The following is a 16,217-nucleotide window of genomic DNA, read 5'->3' as shown; positions in this document are numbered from 1 at the left end:
GTACATTTATAAATAACTTATAAAAGGCTAATAAATGATTAATAGAAGTTATAAGCATATTATAGACATGAGGAATATGTTTTATTGATGATTCTATGTCAGTAAAGGTTTTATAGATAGTTATATGCCCTTATTTTAAACAACTTTTTGACCTGTTTATTAACTGTTTATAAATTATTGATAAATATTGTTTTATTATAAAGTGTGACCAAAAAATACTATGTTCGTCACTCTTTGCGTCTCTGGTAAATTATTCTGTGTACCTCTAGTCATGCATAATTATTCAATAATTTACTATAGAAAAGAGGAAGGAGGGTACGTTATCTTACCATTGTCATCAACCACTCTGGTCTGGTCTTTACAGCAATCTACAGGTAACCCAATAATTTCCACCTCGACAAAAGGATCTATTATCTATTTTAAAAAACAACAATTTAAAAGCAACTCATTGTTATATATACAGGATTATTTTCTATTAAACTCTCACATAAATGCACATTTGATTGCTAAATCACTGCTCAGTGTGATTTTCCCAGTAGTGTGATTATGGGAAATGCCACAATAGACTACAGGATGATGTAGGTTTCATCACTGCTGTTTTGTGACACTGGGATATGTGGCTAGGTAGAATAAACTTTCAGATCAGTGCTAACAGCTAAAGAAATACTAACCAGCAGAATATATAGAATACAGGGATTGTGGGAAAAATGCAGATCTAATGTGCAAATCCTGAACATCTGAAAATTACTGGCATATTTTAATTTAAGAGAAAAACTCTCTTTACAACAAATGCTGCCATGTCACTCCTAGGCGTACTATGGCAGCTATAGTGGAAAAAAATATTTAGTATCACTCAAACTACTTTACCTCCCCTCTGTCTCCTAATACTGAATCTGGAGGTTTAGGTAGTTGCTGTCCACTAATGACTTTGAGAATAAGCTGCTTTTTAGAGTTGGCAGGAAGTGGATCACCGGAATAAGGGTTGAATGTACCTAGAAGTTTGCAGAGAATGAGAAAAAATAAAACCCTTAATATTAGAAATCCTATACAGGAGAAAAAAACAGAACTTCTACCCTCCCGAATGCATAGAATAAATAACATCATATAATCACATGCTTGACTGGGCCTCCAGTCTATAACTTAATTTCTAAGAATGACATTCGCCCTGATGCAAAGGGCTCATTCAAGGACCAATAACTACATAGGCCCATTTTACGAGAATGATCCTACCAGTTCCAGTGTTAATCTGGCTCAAAGAAATAATGTGATTTTAAAATGATGGTGGCGAACCAAAACCCTAAACAAATAGAAATGTGCTCACTGTATGAGCATAAGGATAACTGATTCCTGTTCTAGAAATACAAGGACGCCTATTGATTTCAGTGACAGATCAGGCCGTAAAAGCTGACTGCTATGGGGTGTTAAGTAACTTCACCTCCCAAGTTGCTCAGGCTGGTCTACATTTTGTAGGAGGGACCCAGCATATCACAAGACTGGGTGCTAATAACTTACCTAGATTAACTCTGAGAGATCATATTAGAGTATTTACATATTCATAAAGTTGGCAGTCATTTTTTTAAGGTTGATAGCAAACACTACAAATGTGCCTTTCATTAATCATTTAAAAAGTCAGCTGCAAACCAAGTTAATTATTTTATATATGTGTCAAAAAGCTCCCATGCAAGTTCTTGTTTTAATTCCTTGTTTTATTCTAGATATTTAGCTCTAAATGCAAAATAATGGGAAACTGACTGCAAAGTCATTTTCTAAAATAACTGATATAATAATAATAAATGTGCAGTGTGACATTACCTTTGCACATCTGCTGAGGTTTGAGGACATACCCACAGTTGCCATTAATCCTGAATTTTGCTTGATTAACCTGCATCACGCGCCCATCAGACTGGTAGTTTAATGCCACTGTTGAATTAAGAGATTTAGGAATCATTGATAAGTGTAACTGTAACTTGCATTTAACATAAAGCCCATGTGAAAACATTACATAAATAAAACACCTACCCAGCTGGCAACCAGCATTCCAGTATGGTATGGGGTTGAAATTGCTGGAGTCAATCCGATATGCAGATGGATAGATTCTGGTGAGCTGTTTCTGGTTGTAAAGTATAAATTGCTCAGACTTCTGCTGCACTACCTGGTGGGCCCTTGTTTCACTGAATGATAACACATTTCCCATAGTCCCTATGTGTTTATAGTTTAAAAAAAAAACAAGAATAACAACTGTGAGACAAATTGCTATATTCACAGGTCAGTTACACTGGTGTATCTCTAGAGTAATTTGGACTGACATCAGTGGAGTTAGTCTAGATTCACAGATAGATTATCATCATACCTCTTACAGCTGGAGATCAAATGGAAAAGATATACAGTATAGCCTCTAATTCCCATTTGGCAATATTCCTAAACTGTGTTGAGTTCAATAAAGCTGATGTATAATGAACAAACTCTTTCCATACGTATGATTACGTTCTCCCTCATCCTACCTCCATATACCCATGACACCTTTCAGCTGCCTCCTGACAGCCTGCAAATCCCCTCGGGCTTTGACAATCCTCTTCCACACACCCCATCACTCCATAAATCACTGTATGGACCAGAAAGCTGGGTGAAGTTCAACCTTCCAAGCCAGGGCCAAAGAAGAAGCTAGGGAATTCAGGCTCCACCATGTCTTGCTGGCACTGGAGTCAGACAAGAACATGGATGTGGAATCAGGAATGGAACTCTGGCTGGCAGGTTGGATTTATGTGTGGGGGTTGTGGAGCCCCTGGAAGGACAGATCACATAGACCTCAGAATAGCACTGCCTTGCTCTTATGCTCTTTCTGTAACCTTGCCCTACCTCACCTGCAAGTGTGTGCCACAAGGTCTTTCCTCTACAGGGATTTGGGCAAGGACTGGAATGGGACGGAATGGACCAAGGCACCAACCTCCATTTGCAGGACTGTCCCTTGCTCGGCCTCTTGCTTTCCAGGCTTATGTGGAAAACCAGGCAGGAGTCAATGTTAATTGAAAATGCATCATATCCTGGAAAGCCCCAACCGGAACTGTTGGTAAGAAGCTACAGAGGACTCAGACAATGACAGCATGGCTAAAATCTTGCTGAAGCCTTGTAGCCAGGGGGAGAGAGTAATCAGCTCAGCCCCACAGAAAGCCAGCTCCTTCCTCTATGGATCTGGGGATGCCCTTCGCTGTGGATCCCCCAGATCCATGGGAGGAGAATGCCTATGCAATCCACAGTCTCCTAAATTCATTCCACTAGAGGAAATATTTGCATGAAAGCTTGGGTTTTCATTTGGGGCCTAAAACATTATCCTGATTCTCACTTTTCCCTAAGTCAGTAGGCATTGTCCTGCACTCTTACATAGCTTGTCTCTATGGCTGAAGTGCTTTTGAATGTAGGTTCATAATTCTCTGCATAGTATTTTTTTAAAGCAGAAATAACCCTTGCACTTGAATTTGTTTTTTCTATCTTCCATATAGAGACAGAGACTCTAATTAAACAGAGCCACTGAGCAGTATCTGTCACTTTCATATATTTAAAGCTGCTCAGTGGCATAATTCGTCTTTGCTTATATTACTGTTCTGGGAGAGTTGAAAAAGGCAGTAAAAATTGATACAGAAATTAAGAAATGTTTGCAGCCAATAGAAAAGCATTTATATTCCTTTAAAAGAACAAGTGTTCACTTTCAGCACTTAGGAAATGAGGAGCTGATCTAAAAGACTAGACCTGTGATCCACAGCTAGACCTCTGACAGTAACCAGTACCAGATACGTCAGAAGGGGGTGTCAAAAGCCTTAATAGTGATTGTGGAATAATCTGGTCATAGGACAAGTTTCTTCCAAGCCCTGTTAGTTAGTTGTTGTCTTGTGCCCTGAATCATGAAGGTTTAGTTCCCCTATAAAAACGTTTAGCCTATTGTTGAAACTGTGCATGTTCTTATTACTCATATGAACATCTAATCCTAGTAAAAATGCTACTAAAATGCTACTAAGCTCTTGGACTCAACGACATCTTGCAGCAATGAGTTCCTCTAGTTTATTAGGCAATGTGTGAAGAAGTATTTTCTTTAATCAATTTTACATCTATTGTCTTTCAGTTTCACCAAATGTACTCAAGTCCTTGTTTTATGTGAAAGGGTAAATTGAAGCACCCAGTCTACCACCTCTATATCAATCACACCTCCAATTATTCATCTTCTCTCGAAAGGGACCCAGTCTTTTCAATCTTTTTTTAATGCAGAAATCTTTCCTCTGAGCATTTTTGTCTTTTTTCTGAGCTACAGTGACCAGGACTAAGCACAGTATTCTAGGTGGAGATGCCCAACATGAGAAACTCTAAAGGGGCCTGATTTTCAGAAAATACTAAGCATTCAGCATCTGAATGTCAGACCCAAAATTCACCCAAAACGACTAGTCACTTTTAGGTTTCTTGGCCTGAGATTCTCTGCAATGCCTTTATCCTCCTTAATTGCTCCATTTACTCACTGGTAGTCCGAAAGCCCATATATTCCCATACAAGCTGACACACACATAGAATTTCTTGTTTGTTTTTACATCTTTGGCTATCTGCTCTTCAAATTCCATCTTAGCCCTGTCAATTTCCATTTTCCCTTGTCTAATAAAACAACAGTAAGCTCTTTGGGGCAGAGACATGTGTACCTCTATACAGCACCTAGCATAATGGAGTCCTGATCCCAACTGCGGCCTCTGGGCACTACATAATATCAATATTAAATAATAGTACATACTGTTATAATAAAAGCTAAGATAAATCTCATAATACAGTGAAACTATACAAGTTGCTCCTGGAAGAGTCTGCATTCCCAGAATCACGCAGGGAGAAGATTACTAAATTATGAAACTCACAAGGAAATTGAAGAAACACGGGAGGGCACATTTCTCTGGGGAAGAAAAGGAAGGTGTTATATTGTCTTTCACATGGACAAAGATAGATGGCAAGAACTGATGAGCTACCTGGTCAACTTTTAAAAGTTCTCTGAAAATAGAGGAAACTTAAGACCATAGGCATGTGTCCCATCCAAATATATAATCAAGTGAAATAACAACATTTATATAAGTAAAATCTATATCCCCAGTCTCACCATCATCTACTATATCTTGGGCTGCCACAGAGTTTGTGTACACCACTAAATCAGAAAGAGCACGGCACAACCTCATGGTTTTTCTCCGGCGGCCCAACCTGTTGAGTAACGTTATATATTAAAAACAAAGCCGATTTTTATTTTTAATACTTAAAAATTATTTAAATCTCTCTCCTGTAATTCCTTTTCACAATTTATCAAAAAATTAATTCACAGCTGAGCACGGTTATATCTATTTATACTATACTAACTATAGCTATTTCCTAACTGAAAAATAAGTTTAAATAGCAAGAAATAAAGGAAAGGCAAGAGGCTTACTAAACAGGATTTGGGGCAATCTCTAAGATTATGGTTCATTCCAAACCCCTGTTTCTCTCTCTCTCTCTCTCTCTCTCTCTCTGTCTTTCTCTCTCACACACACACATACACATTCTAGATATCCTGTTATACTAACAAAAACAAGGTAGGCAACCAGCTTTAGAAAAAACATCAGCAAAAGGGACATTTTAAATGCAATAAATGCATACTTGAAAATGCATTTATTCCATTCTCAGCTGTAATGAACTGGGAGAGGCTATGATGTGCTTTTATTCAGTCTATTTTCATGTAAAATTGACTCCAGCTTTTTTTCACTAGCAAAGTATTGCTGCACCATTTCTATTTAATTTAAGAGTCATTATTATTTGTATTTCACTGAAACACCATGTAACTCAGTATTTTAAGGAAATACATTTAAGGAAATACATACTTTAAGGAAATACATTTCAACAATGCAGGCGACACAACAGATTTGCTATTGAGAACTGACTTAGGTCACTGAGATGGCATAAAGCATAATATGGACATTTAATGGCAAACATGTCTCTAGTTTTCAATTAAGTGAAAAATTGTGGGGATTTCTGACCTGTACAACTGCCCAGTTTCCTTTCCAGAAGAATTTTTCTGACTTTCTTCATCATCAGATGTGCTATGAGATTTGGACCTTGATTTGACAGCTTTCTGTTGGGGAAATCAATGAATCCATCTGCCATGTAAATCCACCACACTTTACTGACATTAAATGAAGTTTAAGATGTCCCAAAGGTGCACAAGGTTACCTGACTGGTATTTTATATATCTCATTTCTATGATTAAAAAAAATAACAGATCTGGTTTCGATTCAAAATATGCAATGGCCATCATCTTACTGTCTCAGTGTAATGTATTAGAGAACATGGGGCTACATTCTTGCTGGCAACTCTGCAAATACAGGATAAGAGATGGCCAAGATGGGATCTGTGGGGTCAGCTCTTGTGCCCTGATTTTTACTCTCACAAAATCCAAGGTCTTCACACCCCACAGGCACTCCATGGATTAAAGCAGCAGTGTGGCAATCTGGGACAGGGTTTATAGGCATCATCCATGTGAATCCCACCTCACCCTTGGACCCACTATCACCTTACACTCCTCCTTCACTTGCACTATAGTTTTGGTACCAATAACCTGCATGTGTGCTTTTGCAAAGGCTATTGAGGCCAAAGAAGAAGGCCAAAGAAGAAGCTAGGGAATTTTATAGGTGGGGGACAAAAATGAGGAGAGTCAACATTTGGCCTGTAATAAAACCAAAGTTATGACTGCTGTTTCCACTAAACTAGTATTGGTCATATTGGGTTTCTAATGTACCATAGTATATCTAATAACAGCAAAAGATCTTTAATAGACAGCAACACAAATACAAAATGCATTGCTTCCAGCTATGACTTCTGCGCCATTTATAAGAGAAGATTAACAAATGCTTTCACAAAGAATTGAACAAACAGTCTCCAGGCAAAATTTTCAAACATCTTAAAGTTTGTTTCTGTTTTATGAGCCACACAGGATAGGAAAGGATCAAAAGATTCTAATTCCATACAATATACAATAAAATTTCTATCTACAATAAAAAGGCTAATATTTCTCTTTTCATAAGCATCTCTCTTTTAAATAGCAATAATGATTGCCAGCTGTAGCTTTTGTGATGCCAACAAGTAGCCAGTTTACTGAAAATATCTTCTCTACAGTGTAGTCTCTCCAACCTTTGATTTCAACATTCTTACATATTCAGTGACATTATGACTGCAGTTCAAAGAGCTCTTTAATTTCGCCTCTCAGTATTAAGTGGCTACTGTTTAAGTGAGAAGTCCTTTTCCTTTCTCTCGCAGATTACTCCTATTACATTCCATCTGAACTTCACAGATTTTATTTCATTTAATATGGTATACTAATAATGACCATAACTGAGTTGATCCTGCTGTCCTCTGTGCTGAAGTAGAATGATCAACCCTTTTGTATATTATGTATGCTGTTTAGTCTTAAATCTAGGGGCCTGGGAGTCTGTACTCCTGAATTTGACTTACAGCTCTGTTAATGACTCACTGAGTGAACCTGATGTAGTTACTTAACCCTGATTTCCAAAGTTCCAAATTTTCAAAGCATTTACATTTAATACACTTGTAAGTATCCTGATTTTCACAGGGGTTGTGCACACACAGCTTCCAATTAGGTCATTTATTTAGGAGCCTAAATTTAGATTTAGGTAGGTAATTTTAGGTACTAATATTTAAAAATATTGGCCTCAATCCCCTGTGCCTCAGTTTACCCTTTTTCACAGTGTATCCACTTAAAGCTACCCAGCAATCTGTTCTGTTGTGAGAATTCATTAATGTCTGCTTAGAGTTTTGAGAGTCTCAGTTGGAGGTCTCTGTACATGTGAAGAATATTACTACTACATATCCTCCTAAGCATCCTTTTGGCTGCCCGCATGGAAAATGACAGTGTTCTAAGAGTTAAGTTATTCTAAGTCTGTCTTGGTCTGTCTGCAATAGTCATTAAAAATAATAATACTCTGCCTTATTTATTTCAGCAATGATATGAAGTAAATGGGGCATCCAACTGGCTACATCCAATTAGAATAATTAGTTGAAGTAATTAAATTATTAAAACATTTTCCACTCCTCAGTGTAGCCAGTACTTTCAGGTTTTTAGCAACTGATTTCTTTATCTGGCATCCCAGTACAGAGCATTTATTCTCTCATCGGTGTACACTGGATTCTAATGTGTAATGCCCATTAGCGTGTATGTTACTTGTAGAAATCACCTGTGTATTGAATGGACAGAATTTCTTATTGCTCACCTTTTAGTTCCCTGAAAAACAAAGATTGTGAACATGTGCACTTAGCTAAAGCAACAACAATGACAACAAAAACCAACTAGTTTTAAACCAGTGCAATTTTATGATCTAATTACAAATTGGCTTGATTCTCTTCTCCATTATACAACTTCCACACTCGTGTAACTTCACTGATTTCATTTTAATTAAACCAGCATGATTAAATGGAGTTATTCTGCCATAAAAATGGTATAATGGATTAAAGAATCAGATCATGCAACTCCACAAAAATTCAGATATTATCTAAAATGCAATTAAAAGCTATGAAAAATTACACTTTTACAAAACAGAAGTATAGGACCTGGTTCTGCCATGGTTATTGAGTAACCTCTATTTATTAACCCTTAGACAAACAACAGATATGAGACACTGCAGTTCCACCTACCTTGTGTTTCCCAAAATTGCCCATTAATGAGCGGCTATGGGATTTCTTCCCACTTTCTTTTGTGTCTCGGTTCTGTACAAAGAAAAATGCACAATGAACATATTTTTCAAGCCACCTCAGGAAGTGTCTTTGTTCTGTAATTTTTTTAAGTTTGCTACAATCTTTAAAAAGATGTATTTTTCACACTCATATGCATTCTTGTATGTGACACTGCTATTAAGATAATATAATAATTACAGGGGGGGAATAAGAGTGAAAGTGAAGCTGTTGAAGCCTAAACCCAAAATACTTAGCTTTGGATGTAAACTTAAATCTGCATCTGTAATACAGGGTTTTTCTGCTGCTTTATACTATTAATGACTTGGCAACCACTGATGGTAGGGAAAATGTACAAGTAGTAACCCAACAGCATTTTAAAACTAACTGAAGACCAGAAAACAAGAACAGAAGGAGATATTCTTTCTCATAAGTGCATTTTGATGATGGGAAATCAGCAACATCATCTTTATTCAGGCTAGCTGATGAAACCTCATTTTACAGACTGAATGTGATGGAGGCCACATTAATGATTAAAATAGGAGAGATTCCAAATTTCTCTCTGCTTTTCTTTTAACAGACAAAAATATTCCTCTCTCCTCCACCTAATGCCATTTTCCTAACTATTGCTATCACTTCATCATCAATTGCTTGCTGCGAATAGATGAAGAAGCACATAGCGGCCATTCAAGAATTAGTGGATTCAGAGGGACACCATACAAATAGATGCTCCGAGTACAGAAGGCCACAGCATGATCGATAACAGTAGCAGGTCGTTAATGGAGAGCAAGCTTGATTTTTCATTTTATGCATTTCTAGATCAGTTGATCTGCCATGGACACTATCGCATAGGACTAAATTACTCCTGTTTCTAGTTAAACCATGCAAGTCAAGAGTAATTCTGTTCCCATATGTAAGTAAATCAGGAGTCACTAAACTGAAGCCAATGAATTACAAATATGCAGAAACAGTGGGCTTAATTTTTTTCTCTGTCTCAGCAGCTTGTGTCACCAAATATACTTCTGCAAAGTGAGTGGGTGTAAAATCTTACCACCAGTGTAAGTGAGTGCATAATTCTGATAAGGTATCATTTTACAGCCACAGTGCATACACTTTGCACAAGTGTACATGAAGACACAAGCTACAAAGCACTGCAGATATAGGTCCTCTAAATGAGATTAAAATCTGTCCTAATAGATTTTTAGATTTTTTAGATTTTTTTAGATTTCCTAAACCACAAAGAATATTCTTGACTTAGCAACTCCATGGTTATCAGTAAATTCTGAGGATTCTGAATGGTTAGGCAATTCATTACATAGTTAATTTTACTCAGGCTAAGCATGCTTGTGGACTATCTCGTTTCTCAAGCAGCCTCTGAAACAATTATTACCCAAGTGAGCAGGCAACACATATGTTACATTATCTACAGGCTAATGCTTTTTGAAGATGCCAGTAATGGGGCCATTTGCAAGCAATAAGTACATGTTTTAATGAAGTAACAGCAGGGTTGTGGGGTCCCTTTAGCAAAAGGAAGAGATGAATCAGCAAGATGTCTCAGGAGTTGAATTGAAATCATAAGGAATGGAATCCAGATGGACCAAAAAATAATACAAAAATCCTGCAGCATTTGAAAGTGTAGATAAAGGACACATTAAAAGCTGAAAAAAATGGACAGGTGCAGAGTTTGTTAGGCCACCTGAGTTTCACTTGTATAGAAATATCCCCTGGGACATCAATTTGATGATCACTGGCAGTATCCAGTTTTGTTGTTGGAAAAACACATCCCTTCATCTGTCTGAAGAGCTGAAGAGAAACCTAAAGATATTGAAAATATTCCCCCAACATTTCACAATGTGAATCCAAATAGTTCCAGTTATTCAATGTGCAGCTATGGGTTGGGATGTATTTTTAATTACCAGAATGTTAGAGGCATTAGATATTTTTCTTGGCTCCAGACAAGGTTGCTAATTGTATGCATAATTTTCATACATTTATTTCTAGCGTAAGTTGCAAGGCATAGTATATAGAGGAAACTCTTAGCAGAGTTATTTAGATAATAGTATAGCCGTTGACAGTGTCAAATCTGCAAAGTCAAAACCAGTAGTAGACCTAGTGTCAAAAGTCTTACAGCTTCTGCTGATCTTCTCAATACTTTTTCTCATTGTTAGTTGTAGATTCCATTTCCTAGCAGACGGCATTACACTTATTGCCAGGTAACTGAGATGTCTGTGAAAATACACACATTATTTATGAGTTTTCTTTCCATTATTTGTTTAAATTTGGCACTTTTAGAATTAAGGAACTAGTAGGACTGGCTAGATCCAGATAATAGTATGGGAGAGGACTCTCAAGACAGCTTGGCCAATGCACTTCAGTCTTGCTGTGCGACACATAGGAATGTATGAAATGCCACAGTGGAACAGGTCTGTGGGCCATCTAGTCCAGTATATGGTTTCCAGCAATGGCCAGTACCAGACATTTCAGAGGAAGGTATAAAACTCCTGAGACAGAAAACTGTGCACATACTTTTCTAACCCCAGCAGTTAGTGGTTTCCATGATTGTTTACATATCCCTTGTTTTTATACTATCCATGTCCTGAAGCATGATTGTTTATATATCCCTTATTTTCACACTATCCAATGTACTTGTGGATATTCTTGTTATTCATATAAAGACTCATCTCTAATCCCTTTTTTTTTTAAAAAAAATCCTACTAATAGCCTTGTTTTCCAGTCCAGGGCCTTTCCTGAACAAGGACAAGCAAATGTGCAGTGCTTCTCTGATACAAACAAATACCCACTTGGGATCTTGGTGATCGTTTTCATTTGTAGCCTGAACAGGATTTGAACTCATATCTCCAAAAATAAAAGGATAGTGCACAAAGCCACAGAGGAGAAAAAACCCCATGACAGTAAGCACAAGGAATCAGTGGTACTAGAAGGTAAAGACCACTTTCGTTTAAATCTTTCTGCTTTTGTACTTTTGTTGTGGTTCTTATGCCAAAAATACAAATTCTGGAGTTTGTACAGACTTGGTACAGCTAGTACTTTCCATTACAGTGGTTAGCCTTCACAAGTGACCAGCTGCCTCAGACTGCAATTAGACACACAGTTCAGTATGTTCTTTCTTTCCAGTAAATTCATAGATTATGGTAATTCAAGGAAAAGTTTACAGAAAGTTGTGCCAGGTCAAAAAGAAAAGGTCAAAAGACATCACCTATTTTTCCTCTGGACAGAGTATTTTTCTTGTTCTAGGACTATTTACACAAAGTTTTTGAAGTAGATTATTAATAACAATCTCTCATACTTCTGAAGCAAGTTGCAGCTAAGGATCTGCAAAAACTTTGCAAATATAAATCGATTAAGACTTGTAAATCCCTTGTAAAATAGGCGGGTGTTATTAAACTCATTTTATAGACATGGAAATTGAACTTTAAAAAAAATCACACTTGACAGCATTTGATCTCTGAAAGGGCCTTTGACACAGCACAGAGAAGAGAAAAAAAACAACAAAATGTAGGAAAATTAGGTGATAAAACCTCAAAAACTGAACTCAGAGGCAAATGTAATTTCTTGAACTGCTTTCAATTCATTTTTTAAAAAGTGACTAGACTTCAGGTTGATGGAGTCTCTTTAAGTGATTTGACAGCAGCACCCAGGACACAACAGCCACGGTGATGGTGAGCTGAGCTGAGCGGGCTCAATGCTTGCCCTGGTATGGCGTCTGCACAGAAAAAAGGAGCGAAACAATTGTCTGCAGTTGCTTTCACAGAGGGAGGTGTGACTGACAACATGTACCCAAAACCACCCGCAACAATGTTTTTGCCCCATCAGGCATTGGGAGCTTAACTCAGAATTCCAATGGTGGCGGAGACTGTGGGAACTGTGGGATAGCTACCCACAGTGCACCGCTCCATAAGTCGATGCTAGCCACGGTAGTGAAGACACACTCAGCCGACTTAATGTGGACATATGCAATCAACTGTATAAAATCAATTTCTAAAAATCGACTTCTATAAAATAGACCTAATTTCGTAGTGTAGACATACCCTAAGATTACACCATAAGGCCCTGTGTCTGAACAGCACCCCTCAAGAGGTGCAGCCTAGGAATGGCAGCGCAAAGGTGGCTTTCTGCCTGCCACCATTGTACCTCTGGGCTTCTGTGCTGAGCTGGAGCATGCTTGAACCTTGGCCTAACTTAGAGCACCTCAGAGGCTGCTCTAATTTATGACGGCTTTGAACAGCTCCCTATGGGTCATCTACCATGCCAAAATTGTAGTGCATAAGTACAGCGGACTCCAGTCACCCCACCCCTTTCCTGCCCTGTCCCTTTCTGCCTCATGCATGCCCCTACACTGTGTTCTGCAAGGTGGCAGGTTGTACAGGGACATTACATTGGCTCTATGCCTCCCAAGAAATGCCTCTTTCCCGCCCCACTACTGTATTATTCCCTAAGGAGAGTTACACCAGTTTTGAGGTCCATTTTTCATGTCTGACCACAGAATCAGGGCCTATGTTTTGTGGACTATCTAGGAAACAGAATGTTGATTTCCTGATGCCTAGTTCTGTAATCTAACCATTACACCATGCTCCTCTTCTATTATGTGATATTAACTTGAGGACAAGGCATAAACTTGTGCTATAACATGCTCTGTTTTTGAAAACATGGTAATGCTATGGGGAAATGAATGACACTTGGATAGCTGCAATTAAGGGGCATGAGATTTGCATAATAAAACAAAAGCAAATGGAAAAATCTTCTCAGGAGATACCTTTCAGGTACAACAATCAGATGAAAATGATTTGAAACTAGCTTTATAATGACAAACACTTAGTATAACAGAGCTAGCTAATGAGTTACTGAATTACCAAAACATAAAAGTTTAATTCTTGTTTACAATTGTTTCTCTCCTATGTAGGTCAACATTTGATATCAGTTAAGCCTTCAGATACGTTGGCTTGTTATTGCATTGCTGAGCTCTGAGCTGACAAAAGGACCAAAAATCACTCCTAAAAGCCATAGTCAAGCACCGCAAGGCTTCAGACAGGAATGGGAAGAGACAAATGGGTATCATTAGTGGCCACTTAAATTGTATCAGATTAATGAATCAGCAAAAGTCTAGCCTCAGGGCTGGTCTACATTAAAGCTGTAAGTTGACGTAAGTTTGTAAGTTACATAACTGAAGTCGAAGTCCACCTAAGTTACGCTACCTCAGTTACGTAAGTTACATAACTGAAGTCGACGTAACTGAGGTCAACTTTCAGTGGTGTCTACACCACGCTGTGTTGACGGGAGATGCTCTCCCGCCAACTTACTGTACACTTCTCACGGAAGTGGAGTACAGACGTTGACGGGAAAACGCTCTGCCACTGACTTAGCTTGTCTTCACCAGACTCGTTAAATCGACACCACTGCATCAATCGCAGCAATGCCGATTTACCCGTAAGTATACACAAGCCCTCAAATTTGATACTGCTAGTTGACAGCATCCCACTCAATGGCTGGACATGGCTACAGTCATTGATATCTGCAACACTCTCATCTTCAACAATTTTCTTGGCTCATATTCATTAGATGTAACTGCTAAGATCAGATGATTAATTTCTCCAAGGTGAAAGACTCATGCCCAACATGACTACCTCCTGGAGGAAATTACTATCATTTTTGTAAATAATCAAAGTGATGACCTTTTGGTGACTTATGTGTTTGACTTCCTAATTCCAGATTTGGTTATTTTCACCTAATCAGCAATTAGGTGTGTACCAAAGAATGTACTAAGTGGCAGGATTCTAGCTCAAAAGGGAACCTGCGTGGTTGATATCTGATCATAATTACTAATCCCCTGAGAACAACTGATGACTTTTGGTGACCTCTTGTGGAAAGATCAATGTTCAAATTTGTGAGAAGAGGAAGGGATCAGAGGAAAAGTCTTTAACAGTCAGACATGACAAGGTGGGGCTTTGGTCTCACCAGTAAATTCATTTTCAACAAAAGAGATTATCAATCTGGAAATGGGCTCCTTCTCCTTGTGGCGTGGCCTCAGTTCAGGAGGCTCTGCCCCCTAGGTTCTGCTACCCTCCCTCCTCCAATCAAAGCTTCCCTCCCTCTCAAAGAAGTAAGCAGGCTGGGCAGTATAAACCTGCCAGAATGATGCTCAGCTTTAGGCAGGTGCTTCTTATCCAGCCTCCTGGTATCAGTATCATAGAATATCAGGGTTGGAAGGGACCTCAGGAGGTCATCTCGTCCAACTCCCTGCTCAAAGCAGGACCGATCCCCAACTAAATCGTCCCAGCCAGGGCTTTGTCAAGCCTAACCTTAAAAACCTCTAAGGAAGGAGACTCCACCACCTCCCTAGGTAACCCATTCCAGTGCTTCACCACCCTCCTAGTGAAATAGTTTTTCCTAATATCCAACCTAAACCTCCCCCACTGCAACTTGAGACCATTACTCCTCGTTCTGTCATCTGCTGCCACTGAGAACAGTCTAGATCCATCCTCTTTGGAACCCCCTTTCAGGTAGTTGAAAACAGCTATCAAATCCCCCCTCATTCTTCTCTTCTGCAGACTAAATAATCCCAATTCTCTCAGCCTCTCCTCATAAATCATGTGCTCCAGCCCCCTAATCATTTTTGTTGCCCTCTGCTAGACTCTTTCCAATTTTTCCACATCCTTCTTGTGGAGCAGTAGCGGAGGTTTGGGGAAAGACAGTGGGCTGCAGGCTCAAATTACCTAGCAGCATCTCGGGGCAATCAATGGGCGACTCACAGCAGTAAATGCTATGCCCATTAGTAAATCAGGCCCTAAGAAAGTATCACTGGTTATTAACTCACTGTAATATGCTGTGATGGGGCGTCTGCCCCCACACTAGACCATAAAGCGTTAACAGAACCCTAGGGAAGCTGCGCAACAAGCAGCCTATTAGAGAGAACCCTAGGGAGGCTGCGCAATAGGCAGCCAATTAGAGAAGACCTGAGGGATGCTGTGCAGGAGACAGCCGATTGGAGGGGGCTACGAGGAGCAGCTAATCAGGGCCCATATAAAAAGAGCCTCAGAGCAGAGAAGGTCAGTCACTCTCTGGAGCTTGAGGAGTGTGGTGGACTGGCTGCCTTGCAGGCTGAGGGCAGTAAGCACCCTAGACTTAGCAGTGCTGTAGGCTGGTGCTGCAGGTTGAGGCCCTGAGGTTAGGGAAAAGAGGGTGCTGGGGCCTCAGGGAAGTGGCCCAGGGAGATCCACAGAGGAATCCGAGGGGATGCCGTAAGTGGCTGCTATATATAAGGTCCATGGGCCGGGACCTGGAGTAGTGGGCGGGCCCAGGTCCCTCCCCCCTGCTCCTTGCCACTGAAGGAAGTGGCTGGACAGTGGACTACAGTTCCCTCAGAAGGGGGGAACATGGAGTGTGGCACAGCCAGAGGGCAGTGTCATGAAAAGGACGCCATGGTCCAGGGAGTTATGTGGGTCCAGGAACAGAGGTGACAGTGGGCAAGACAT

At 39.4% G+C, this 16,217-nt stretch overlaps 1 protein-coding gene across 9 annotated transcripts in view; it reads right to left on the bottom strand.

Moving 5' to 3' along the window:
* The window catches only part of PLCH1 (phospholipase C eta 1), a 158,769-nt gene that overhangs the window by 15,353 nt on the left and 127,199 nt on the right, over positions 1-16,217 (bottom strand). For all 9 annotated transcript variants that reach the window (XM_048865258.2, XM_048865260.2, XM_048865261.2 and 6 more), the window contains 7 exons: positions 8,692-8,763; positions 6,024-6,118; positions 5,120-5,217; positions 2,020-2,199; positions 1,813-1,920; positions 868-992; positions 330-414 (listed from right to left, as the gene is read on the bottom strand). In XM_048865258.2, coding sequence (XP_048721215.2) covers positions 330-414; positions 868-992; positions 1,813-1,920; positions 2,020-2,199; positions 5,120-5,217; positions 6,024-6,118; positions 8,692-8,763 — 763 coding nt within the window. The remainder of the gene's footprint in view (positions 1-329; positions 415-867; positions 993-1,812; positions 1,921-2,019; positions 2,200-5,119; positions 5,218-6,023; positions 6,119-8,691; positions 8,764-16,217) is intronic.

Source organism: Caretta caretta, chromosome 9, assembly GCF_965140235.1.
Source record: "Caretta caretta isolate rCarCar2 chromosome 9, rCarCar1.hap1, whole genome shotgun sequence".
NCBI lineage: Eukaryota > Metazoa > Chordata > Testudines > Cheloniidae > Caretta > Caretta caretta.
This window is presented reverse-complemented; position numbering and strand designations above follow the sequence as displayed.